At 47.7% G+C, this 11,363-nt stretch overlaps 1 protein-coding gene across 1 annotated transcript in view; it reads left to right on the plus strand.

Moving 5' to 3' along the window:
• The window catches only part of LOC123355356 (protein argonaute-1), a 44,964-nt gene extending 37,449 nt beyond the window's left edge, over positions 1-7,515 (plus strand). The window contains exons 15-19 of the mRNA XM_044997719.1: positions 368-562; positions 2,145-2,279; positions 3,473-3,574; positions 5,039-5,238; positions 6,121-7,515. Of these exons, the coding sequence (XP_044853654.1) occupies positions 368-562; positions 2,145-2,279; positions 3,473-3,574; positions 5,039-5,238; positions 6,121-6,229 (741 nt within the window). The 3' untranslated portion in view covers positions 6,230-7,515. The remainder of the gene's footprint in view (positions 1-367; positions 563-2,144; positions 2,280-3,472; positions 3,575-5,038; positions 5,239-6,120) is intronic.
• The last annotated feature ends 3,848 nt before the right edge of the window (positions 7,516-11,363 follow it).

The following is an 11,363-nucleotide window of genomic DNA, read 5'->3' on the forward strand; positions in this document are numbered from 1 at the left end:
CTATCTTGTCTCCCAGTCCCGTGTTCAGTCCAGCCGGCCTTGATGTCTCTCTGAAGAACGCTTTGCAGCCTTGGCTCCATGGTGGGAAGGAGGGAAGCAGCAGTGATCTGAGATCCCAGTACTGACATGTGGACCAGCATCGTGGATCCATGGCTGTTGGTTGTTGGAAGTGGTTCCTTTTGGATATAGGTTCTCTGTACACTCTTTCTTCTATCTCTGAGCTCCAGGAGTGGGGGATGGTGCTCTGACCAAGGGGACTTGGTCATGGGCGTTCCCATTAAGGCAGCATGACAAGCCAGGCATGTCCTTCCCCCTCTCCCTTTTCATTGTAATGGCTCGCCATGGCCTGTCTGCTTTGTCACTGCAGGTTGTGGGCAGCATGGATGCCCACCCGAGCCGTTACTGTGCCACGGTACGGGTCCAGCGCCCTCGGCAGGAGATCATTGAGGACCTGTCCTACATGGTGAGGGAGCTGCTCATTCAGTTCTACAAGTCCACCCGCTTCAAACCCACCAGGATCATCTTCTACCGGGACGGGGTTCCAGAGGGGCAGCTCCCGCAGGTAAGGAACCCGTCGGCGGGGCTGCTTGCTGCTTGCGCTGCAGTTAAGCGGGGGCGCCTTGCGCACACTCCCCTGTGGATTTGCTGGTGCTCACCCAGAGGAGGAGCTTCAGACGTGCCTCATTCAGATTTCACAGCCCAGGGTTAGTTTTTTGTTACGTGTGCAACATTCTTTTTGTCTGTGTGGAAGGGCAGAACGAACGCGCTGGCTAGAGCTGGGCAAGGTCTGCATGAACACCTCTGCCAGCTCTCCGCAATCGTAACTGGAGTAGCCTCTGACGCTTGGCAGCAGGTTTAAAACAAATAAAAGGAAGTTCTTCTTCACGCAGCGCACAGTCAACTTGTGGAACTCCTTGCCTGAGGAGGTTGTGAAGGTTAGGACCATGGCAGTGTTTAAAAGAGAACTGGATAAATTCATGGTGGTGAAGTCAATAAATGGCTATTAGCCAGGATGGGTAAAGAATGGTGTCTGTAGCCTCTGTTCGTCAGAGGATGGAGATGGATGGCAGGAGAGAGATCACTTGATCATTGCCTGTTAGGTTCACTCCCTCTGGGGCACCTGGCTTTGGCCACTGTCGGTAGACAGATACTGGGCTAGATGGACCTTTGGTCTGACCCGGTACGGCCGTTCTTATGTTCTTATGTTGGCATGCTGGACATCTGTCACTCTCTGCTCAGACACAGAACGGTGAGATGGGTTTGTAGAGCAGAACAGACAGGCTGGGATGAAGTCATTGTATTGGCTTTGGCCTGTCACCCGAGGCTGGATTTGAACTTGGGTCTCTAGAAGTGAAGAGCTGGAGTGCGTGGCTGGTCACCTACTCTGCATAGAGAAGTGCCCAGAGACTGATGGTGCCTCCTTGTTTTTCAGTGTCCGCAGCGCACACTCCTCCTTGAGGAGTCACAGCTGCCAGAAGGGCAGGGATCAGTGCCTCTCTCACCTCTCCCCACTCACAAATTATTGTCTAAAGCAGCATTTCTCCCCCTTCTTGATACCATGGTCCAGCTTGCTGCGTCCCTAACCTGTGTCAGGAAGAGCTCAGGGACTGGTGCCGGCCCAAAGACCAGCCATTGAGAAACACTGGTCTAAAGGCAACAACTATCACTGGGGATCTGAGGCAGCCTCCTGCGTTTGTGGGCAGATCTGCTGAAGGGGGACCCAGGGAGCTCTGGTTTCCCTGCTATGGTCTAGAGAAGTAGTTTGAAAAAATGAGACGTGCAGTTGTCTAGTTGCCACCAGTCCTAGTTACATGTTTGGTGACAAGAGGAGGGGAAATGATCCCATCGTATGAGCTGGGACTTTTTAATATCTGTCCTCGTGCATGAGATATATGCACTGAGCTCCTTACTCGTTTCAGTGGTGTTGGCTGTAAGGGCAGCACGGTGCCAAGCTCCCTCTCCCTGCTTGGGTTGGAGAAGGCTAGTGCCAGGGAAGCTGGGCTGATAATATACAGTAAAGGAGCTGCCCTGTGGCAAACAAGCTGCTGTCTTGCCGACACTGCCACGTAAAGGTGTGGGGGTCCCTGTGTTGGCTCTGTCCAAACAGTGGAGGGGCAAGAACTGTGTGTTCTCACTCATTCTAGATTCTTCACTATGAGCTGCTGGCAATCCGAGACGCCTGCATCAAACTGGAGAAGGATTATCAGCCCGGCATCACATACATAGTTGTCCAGAAACGGCACCACACCCGCCTCTTCTGTGCGGATAAGAACGAAAGGGTGAGGATGTCGAGGCTGGAGGTGGGAGGTCGTCTTGGGGATGGGGATGATTGATTAGTCACCAGCCCTGTTGAAAAGAACTGGCCTAACCTTGTGTGGAAAGTGTAGCGTTAACCAGCGAGATCCTGCAACCCTAACACTGGCTCCAGTAGCAAAGCCTCTTGTGCTGCTTGAGAGGCTGGGCACAGTTCACTTGCATTCCATGTTCCTAGGAGGTGAGTCTCTAGGGATGATATTTAAAGAGCAAGTGTCCGGTTGAAAATATTTTTCAGCATTTCATCACTTGAGGGGTTAAAATCGCTCAGAGGGTTAAGGGAGGGACTGTGAAAACATGTTTGATCTCTGCCGTTCTCAGTGTGCAAGCAGCAAGATGCAAAAAGCTGGACTTCTCCGTTTCTCTTCCTGGCTCTCGCTCCCTGGTGCTGGCTGCAGTGCTGGGGTTCTGAACGATGGGAGGAGAGGGGGGTACAGAGGGAAGAGGTTAATTTAAAAAAATGAGGGTTCCTAAGTGAAACCCACATTTGGAGCCAAGCCCGAGCTGGCAGTGGCCCATCTGAGGGAAGATATGGGAAAGGCTTTTGTTGACCTTGGCATAGGAAGGAGTGTGGGTGCATGACAGAGGTGCCTGGGGATGGGGCGATTGAAACTCTCTGCGGAGCCCCTAGAAGTTTTGGCCACTGGAAATCCATTTCTGCAGTAGGAAAGTGCAAACGCTGGAGCGCTTCTTTCCCCCTCTGCTTCCATCTTGTCACCCCTTGCTCTGTCCTCCGGTGTCATGTGTGCATGGAGCACTAGCAAGCCTGCCACCCTCACTGCTCCCTGTGCAGAGGGCCTGATTTCCTGCCATTTCCCACCTGCGGGGACTCAGGAGGCCCCTGTCAGGGGCACTGCAGAGCCCTGTTTTGTAACTGGGCAATGGGAGTGTGCCAAGGGCCCCTACAGGGTGGAGCTGCTATGGAAGAAGCCTGCCATTGTGGACTCATGGTGAGCAATGGTCCCCGGCTCTCGCTGAGACGAGTGGTCACACTGGGACCCTGCCAGGCATGAAGCTGTTTAACTTTGTGCATGGGGCTCAGGGGAGTATAAATCTGTGACAGACCCGGAGGGGGTGGGGTGTATGGGACAGACCCGGGGCTGTGCCGCTGCAGGTAACCAGAGGATACAGTGCTTGGGTCTCGGTTCAATCTCTGCAGATTGGCAAGAGCGGGAACATCCCGGCTGGAACAACTGTGGATACGAACATCACCCACCCGTTCGAGTTTGACTTCTACCTGTGCAGTCATGCAGGCATTCAGGTACCGCGTCCCAAGCCTGAGCGAGGCAACACCATCTGGGGCTTCCTTCTCTCAGGGCCTGAGAGGTTGTTTGCTGACTGCCCAGCACCCGTAGCAGATCAGCTACAGTCTCTCTGCCTTGTCCAGTCCTCCTCATTAAAGATCCCAACCTCCCTTTCCCACGCTAGGGCCCTGGCCAGATTCCAGTGGGGAGAAATCTGTTGTTCTCTGCCCTTGTGGCTTCAACTGGATGCAGTGTGTGTGGAGGGGTGTTCTGTTCTCTCCCCAGTTGCTGAGCAGGGTTGCTGTGGGATATTTCTGCAGAGGGGAGGAGGTCCTTGCCCATCTTAGGGGAGACTTGCTTAATATTTCTGTCCATAGAGGCTACCTGTCCTGGGCAGCAAAGGGTCCTCCGTTCTTAACTGCTCAGCTCTGTCGTTCTTGGCCTTTGGGATTTCAGTTTATCCAGGGAGCAGAATACTGTGTGACAGCTGGTTTGCAGCAACCTGCAGTTTCTAGTTCTCCTCTTCCTAGGATGTCCTGGGAAACAGTCAGCCCAAAGTGCCAGCCCTGCTGAAAACGCCTCAGCTAGGTTTCTGTGCTTCCCAGGCTCACTTGGGTTCTCTGGCTCTGACTTCCCACTGATGCTCCTGATTGTCAGGAAGGACCTGGAAACCCGTCCTTGCATGGAGTCTGGGCAGGGGAAGTGCCATTCCAGCAGCCGCTGAAGCAGAGGGAGTCTGCTCTGCAGCTGGTTTTAAGGGGCCATGAATATTCTGATGTTGCATTGGCAGCTGAGAGCGCTGCAGGCTGCAGTAACTCTGCCGGTGCTTACAGCTGCTTCCACGCAGGAGGCTTTTTGGCTTCCTTTCTCGCACTCCAAGGACAGGAGGCTTCTGAGGAGCTGGAGGGAGTCACTGGCCAAATACACTAGGATACAGCTTCCATTGCGAAGGGTCAGGAGTTTATTCCAGCCTGGGCACCACCACAATGACTTGCCACAGAAGCACTGGCTCTGTGGGGATTGGGGGAGCGGATGGGCTGGCCAGCTGCAGTTAGTGCTTCGAATTTAGCTTCATTCACCCACCGATCGCCAAGCTGCCTTGTTCCAGACACTGGCAGTCTCAGGGATAGAACACAGGCGCCCCAACTCCGCTTGGCTGATCTAACGCCTAGACTGCGTGACGTTCTCTTCTGTGTGGAATCTTGCTAAAGAAGCTCTGCCAGGCCTGTAAAGAGAGAGCTGATACTGGGGCATCTGTTTCCCCAGCTGTTTTGTCAGCTCTGCAGCTTGTTCCCATGCAAAAAGCATCTTTCAGTGCAGCCTTTGGATCTGTCTCTCCTGCTCAGACTTTTGGCCAGGTTCCCAGTTAGATCAGGTGGGTGGGAGGGCACGTGTACTTCTTTCAGCCGCCCACCTCTGGTTCTGATCACGAGACGCGCTCAGACGGCAACGCCAACTCCTTCCCCTCTCCTCCTTCCCAGGGTACGAGCAGACCTTCCCATTACTACGTCCTCTGGGACGACAACCGGTTTACAGCAGATGAGCTGCAGATCCTTACGTACCAGCTCTGCCACACCTACGTGCGCTGCACCCGCTCAGTCTCCATCCCAGCACCAGCATATTATGCCAGATTGGTGGCGTTCAGGGCGCGGTACCACCTTGTGGACAAAGAGCATGACAGGTGAGTGGTGCCGCTGCACAGAGACGCTCACGGGCTGTATGGCACCACCGTAGCCGTCTGCCAGATGGCCTCTAGAGGAGCCCTCCAGGTAGGCAGTGTGGGGAGGGGCCGGAGAAGAGTCCGGGGGTCATTCGTTCAGGTCCGCGCTAGGACAGGCAGCCAGCTGGTCTTTGGGTCTCAGCACGTGTAGGCTGGGGCAGTGCTGGTTTTGCTCTGCAGCAGACCTAGGGGGCACAGAGCTCTCAGCCCCAGGACAGGGGATGCTAAAATGGCTTTGTCTTCCTTTGTGCCATGCTGATCCTGAGCTGCTCTGAGGGATGGAGCGGCTGCCAGCCGAATCGAGACAGCCCTGGGTGCCTGTCTGAGCTACATCAGCCTTCCTGCTCTGCCCTGCCTGGGGGCCTCCGTGCTGCATGCGGTGGGGCCATCCCTTGACAGACCCTACAAAGGGGCTTGTTGAGGGGTTCTCAGAAGGCAGGTCCCTGTGCTGGGGAATCCCTCCCCCGAGCTGGAGCCAGAACTTTTAGCTCCTTTGCCGCTTTGGCCCTTCTACCCAGTGTAAATGGGCTGAAGAGCACGTTCCTGGGCCTGACCCCAGGGACAGTCCAGCCCTTTCCACTGCAGGGTAGGAAATCTCGAGTTCTCCTGCATGGCGATGCACGACTGGGGATCTGGGACTCTATAATTATTGATACGCAGCTGGTGAGCTGTGACCACTGCTTGATGCTGATCTTAGCCGCCTGAGTTACCTTGGGCTCCCCAGCCCACCGCTCGCTAGAGCTGCCGACACTCTGAGCCCTCTATAGCACCTAGTGCACTGGGCCCTGATCCTTGACGGGCTCTCGACGCTAAATGATCCAATTGTGTGTTTTGCACTTTCAGCGGAGAGGGCAGCCATATATCTGGACAGAGCAACGGCAGAGACCCGCAGGCCCTGGCAAAGGCTGTGCAAGTTCATCAGGACACTTTACGTACCATGTACTTTGCTTGAAAGCCTAACTTTTCTTACCTCACTCAAGAAAGCTTTCAGATTTGTAGGAGCCATACAAAAAAGGAAGCATTGAGACACCTTGTTTGTTCCAATGAGAATCACTGCAGGGCAGGCAGCGTCGCTTGAGGCAGGAGACCAACACCACGTGCGGAAGGAGAGAGACCAGACCCCTTCGTAGTATGGGAAGAGACTGATTATTTTTCTGGTTTTGCAAATCTTCACCTGACCAAACCAGTGAAGGTGTTTAAAGAAGGGATAAAACGGAAACAGAAGCAGGTTTTCATTTTAAAATGCAATACACTATAGACTTCTGACTGCAAAACAAAGGAATTGGTCCTCCATTGCCAAACAGATGCTGGTTGGTATTTTGGGGGTGGGGTGGGGGGATTTTTAGAGCCTTAAACAGAAGACTAGATTTATAAACTAATATTTTAGGATACAAGATGCTTTAATGGGTTAAGGAAAAAAACTAGTTTATAGAAAAATTCTAACACTAACCTTTGCCCCCAGTGTAATGTAAGGCAGCCTAGCACTTAGCTCCGAACTGATGAAATCTGTCTTCCTTATGGTAAAAGCTAGTTAGCTGCTTCCATTTGAAGCAACAGTCACAGACTTTTCCTTGGGTGAGTGCCTTACTACGATGCTGCAAAATTTCAACGTTTTTATCTTGTAAGGAAAAAATATAGGACTCTTGTCTTGGTGGTGGTCCATATTTCCATCCAAAGGAGTTGATTTTATATTCATAAAGTTACAGTTGGTGTTAGATCGCAACCTCACAATGGTTAAACTCCATTGAAAGACGTGCACTTTCATATAGGACAAGTTGAATAGCTGCTGACCCGTTTTTGTTTCCAGTGTACTACTTTGTTATTTAAAACTGCATTTCTGACAAATGGGGGCATTCATCCCATGAGGACAGAAATCTCCAGATTAGTGTATTTTTTTTCCTGAATTTCTATAATGATGGACACGTCGGGATTTTTTTTTACTAAGCATTATTTTTATATGATATGAAGTCTGTTGCCAAAATTCACAAGTCATTAACATTGTCAGAGTTTACATCACTGCACTTCCTGAGACTTTGTATGTTCATGCCAGAGATTGATAGTATTTCCTGTCCAATGAGTGTATTACTAACTGCAGTCCATGGAGCTGTGGGGTATTCCTTTGTTATGTTCTAGTGCAGGGGTAGGCAACCTATGGCACGCGTGCCGAAGGCGGCACACGAGCTGATTTTCAGCGGCACTCACACTGCCTGGGTCCTGGCCACTAGTCTGGGGGGCTCTGCATTTTAATTTAATTTTAAATTAAGCTTCTTAAACATTTTTAAAACCTTATTTACTTTACATACAACAATAGTTTAGTTATATATTATAGACTTATAGAAAGAGACCTTCTAAAAACGTTAAAATGTATTACTGGCACATGAAACCTTAAATCAGAGTGAATAAATGAAGACTCGGCACACCACCTCTGAAAGGTTGCCGACCCCTGTTCTAGTGTATCTCCCATGTGTCATGTATATCCATTACGTCTTTATGGGCTGTGTGCTTTCTAAGTTACTACCTGTCCAACTCCAGCATGTTCAAACTGTTGTGGTAGTTTCGCTGCTAGGTATTGCTGCTCTTTGTACCACAGATGTTACTGGTTTCATGCACGGGGATTTTAAAATCTGAAATGCTGCCAGATTGTTCATCATTGTGAAGAATGAAATGAATTTACTGTCACGGGGAATTTCCTACTGATTTGTGTCATAATAAGAAAAAAGTGTGGTCTTCTCCCCCGCCCCCACCTCTCCCCCAGTAACACGCTGACGGTATTTTAAACTCATTTTGCTGTATGGAATGACGCTTCTGCATGGAAAGCTGCGGTAGCTACTCATTAATTACAGTAAGTGGGCAGGTTATCCCAGTTTAATATTTAATCATGCACCACAAATTTTCTTCAGGAGAAGGAACGCTTTGTCCAGCCAGTTACTGGACTGACAAGAGGAGCGATTTTACTGCCAAAGCGAACCAGTTTTAAAAGCCTAGCAAACATTTGTATTCCACCAATATCCATTACTAGAAACCCATTTTGTTTCATACCTTCTGATATTTCAACTTGCCTTGCTAGTAGTTCATAAAATCAATTTAGATCATGTTGACCATCGCGCTCTATTCTAATACAAATAATTTATTATATCTCCTCCCCCCCCAATTGGGTACCATGTTTGTTAAGAATTAAAAGTTCAGTCTGCTATGCAAACTAACTCTTGAGCCCACCAGTGCCACACTGTGTGAAGAACCTAAATCTAGAACAGTTGTACTTGTCAAGACTGCAGTGTTTGGATCATAGTCTCCTTTCCATCTTGTATTGAACTCCACTGCTGTACATCTGCATGGGCAGAGGCGGGAGCCCAGGTGGTGTTCATGGTTGGTCGAATACCCAACTCTCTGGGGGGTTCTAGAGAGTAGGGAATGCATCACCACTAAGTGAGAAGCCTACATTCCTTTATAGAAGTGCCTGCATAGTGACACACAGTCAGCACCTCTCAGCTCCATTCCCAGAACTCCACTTGGTATTATCTGAAAGGATGATCCCAGAGGGGATAAACCCACCCAATCTTGTAGTAGTAAGCTCCTAATTAAGGATAAAAATTGGGTTTGAGTTTAGGTCACACGTTGTTGTGTCTTTCCACATGTTCTGCACATCTGTGCTTAGGTTGAGGTTCTCTTTGAAACTCAGTTCATTCACCAGCATTATAAGTGAACGTACCTTGCTGCTGTTGTAAGGTCAAAGGTTTTTGGTTTCTAGTTTTATTTTTGTTAATGTTTTAGTTGGGTCTGGAATGCTGAAATGTCTTTTAGTAGCTGTGGCATAGCACATGCCATTTTTAACCATTTGAAATCAGTGTGTGGGCATTTACAGGCACAAACAGCCTGTTGCTCTGTAACATTTTTTAACTAAGACTTGAAATGTAAAATGGACCTTAAGATTTGCACTCATTTGTAAGGTGGCTGTTCATAGAGAACTGTGAGTGAAGACACACCGACGTAGGACCTGGTTTTAACAATTTTTATAACTACACAAAAGCTTCATGGCTCGTGAAGTGCTCCACTGAAAACTTTGCAGATCATGTTCTGCCCTTATCTCACCCTGTGCACGTTGGATTTTAAACCAATAAAAAAATGAAATAAATTTTGTAGTTGCTGTGCCCTCTGAACCATGTTTCCATTTCCAAGACATTTCAATGGGTTAGATTTACCCGCATGTTATGTATATTGGATTATGCACTGTACCTTTAACATGGCTTCAGTATTCTGTATTTCTACCCTTTTGTTGTCTGAAGTATGAAGAACTAACTGCATGTTGGGGTGCTGTGTGTTTTACTGCCCAGAGCAGATAGGTGTTAACCCATATACATATCACGATTTATAGTTAGGTACAAATCCCATGTAAGCAACTCAAACAGCTCCTGTGACTTTCTGAATATGCACATGTCCCTTGTACAACTGGAAACTGCCAAGTGCTTGCAGTTCTGTGGGAGACAAATTGAAGTTATTCTAACTGTCAGCCGTTTTATAAGCTTGTTTACATTATGCTTATATCTGAACAACTAGGGGTGTCTGAGGGCAGAACATACCTCAGAAGAACTTGGAGGAGGACAGAGAGGGTGTTCTGATATTTGCAAGTCTGAGATGCTCTGATACTTAGTATTGAAAAGCTTGAACCTTTATAAGCTCACTGCAAAAATGGAACGTTTTCTTTTTGGAAAATTAGTGCAAATAGAAGAATGGGTTGATTCTTTTTTTGAGGGGGGGGAGTGAGATAGCAGAACAGCAATAAAAAAGTGAAATACATATCTTGTGTTTGTGATTTGCACTTCAAAATATCTGTGAAAGAAAACTGTAGGGGACTCCAGTGCTTTTGTGTTCAATTTCTAACCCCTTTTGTACCTCCTTATTCAAGCAATTGTTGAACTGTACATAGATGTTCACAAGACACTCGATTTGCTTTGGTTTTTTTCTTTTCCTTGTGTTTGTGTGTTTGCTTTAGATTGAACTTTGTATGGTCCATTTGTTAAATAGATATGAACAGTTGATGTACAGTACTTATTAAAAAAAAAAAAACCAAGCAGCAGCACAACTTATTTTGTAAAGAAAATAATGGCTTATATTTTAAAGGTTGAATATCAATTTTTGTATGAGGGGAATTAAGATTGGTAAAGAGTAATGATATCCTTGGATTAGGCCAAAAGAAAATACATAACCACCTCTTTATTAAAAAAATGAATTAAAGAGTTCCAGAACACTGTATTTATATTGTTTTATTGCTTCTGTGGATTTTTTGCCTTGGCTCTGATTTATGCTTGCAATTTTAACTGTGCAATCCCCAGTGTCTGATTCTGTAACTGTTGGCAGAAGACCTAATAAATAAAAGCAATGTTGTTATGTTGGGGTGGCACTTCTGAGTGAAAGCCAGGGAGAACCCCCTGGGGAAAACCACATATACAGAGTGGTAAAAGCATAATCGAGAAGGGCTCAGGTACAAACAAATACTCAGCTGTACTTGGATTGCATCAAATACTCCAGGGGTCCCAAGTCTCCTTGGTTTCCAGCCTGTTTTAATTTCATGAGAGGAAAACAATGCAAATAGTTCTCTTAAAATTTCCTGGACTGGGGTAACTAATCCAAGTTTATTAATAAGTGTCCCCTCTCTGTGGCAATGCTGACTCCAGTTAGACTTGAACTCCTAGTTTATTAGACATCAAACAGCAGTGTACGTCACTGGAAAGGTAACTTGTTCCAGAATTATTTGGCTTGTGATCCCAATATCAATTGATGTTAATGGTTTCCAGACAGGTACTATACAGGCAAATACATGTTCTGTGGATTTTTGTTATGACTTTAATTACAAAACCCATAATATTTAAATATTAGTTTGAATATATTTGGTCCTTGGCTCAGGAGTTCCCTTCCATTTGTGTAATTTACATCTTCCCACAGGATTTTTTTTTTTATTTCTTGTAAGTTCCAGAACAGCACAGTTGGTCAAGTGTACAGTGAAACCTCTTTATCCAGCCAGATAGAACAGGGCCATAGATCTTCCCTGGGCAAACAAGGTTTTGGTAGAGGGGAGACCTCCAATTTAA

Source organism: Mauremys mutica, chromosome 23 (genome assembly GCF_020497125.1).
Source record: "Mauremys mutica isolate MM-2020 ecotype Southern chromosome 23, ASM2049712v1, whole genome shotgun sequence".
NCBI classification, from domain to species: Eukaryota; Metazoa; Chordata; order Testudines; family Geoemydidae; genus Mauremys; species Mauremys mutica.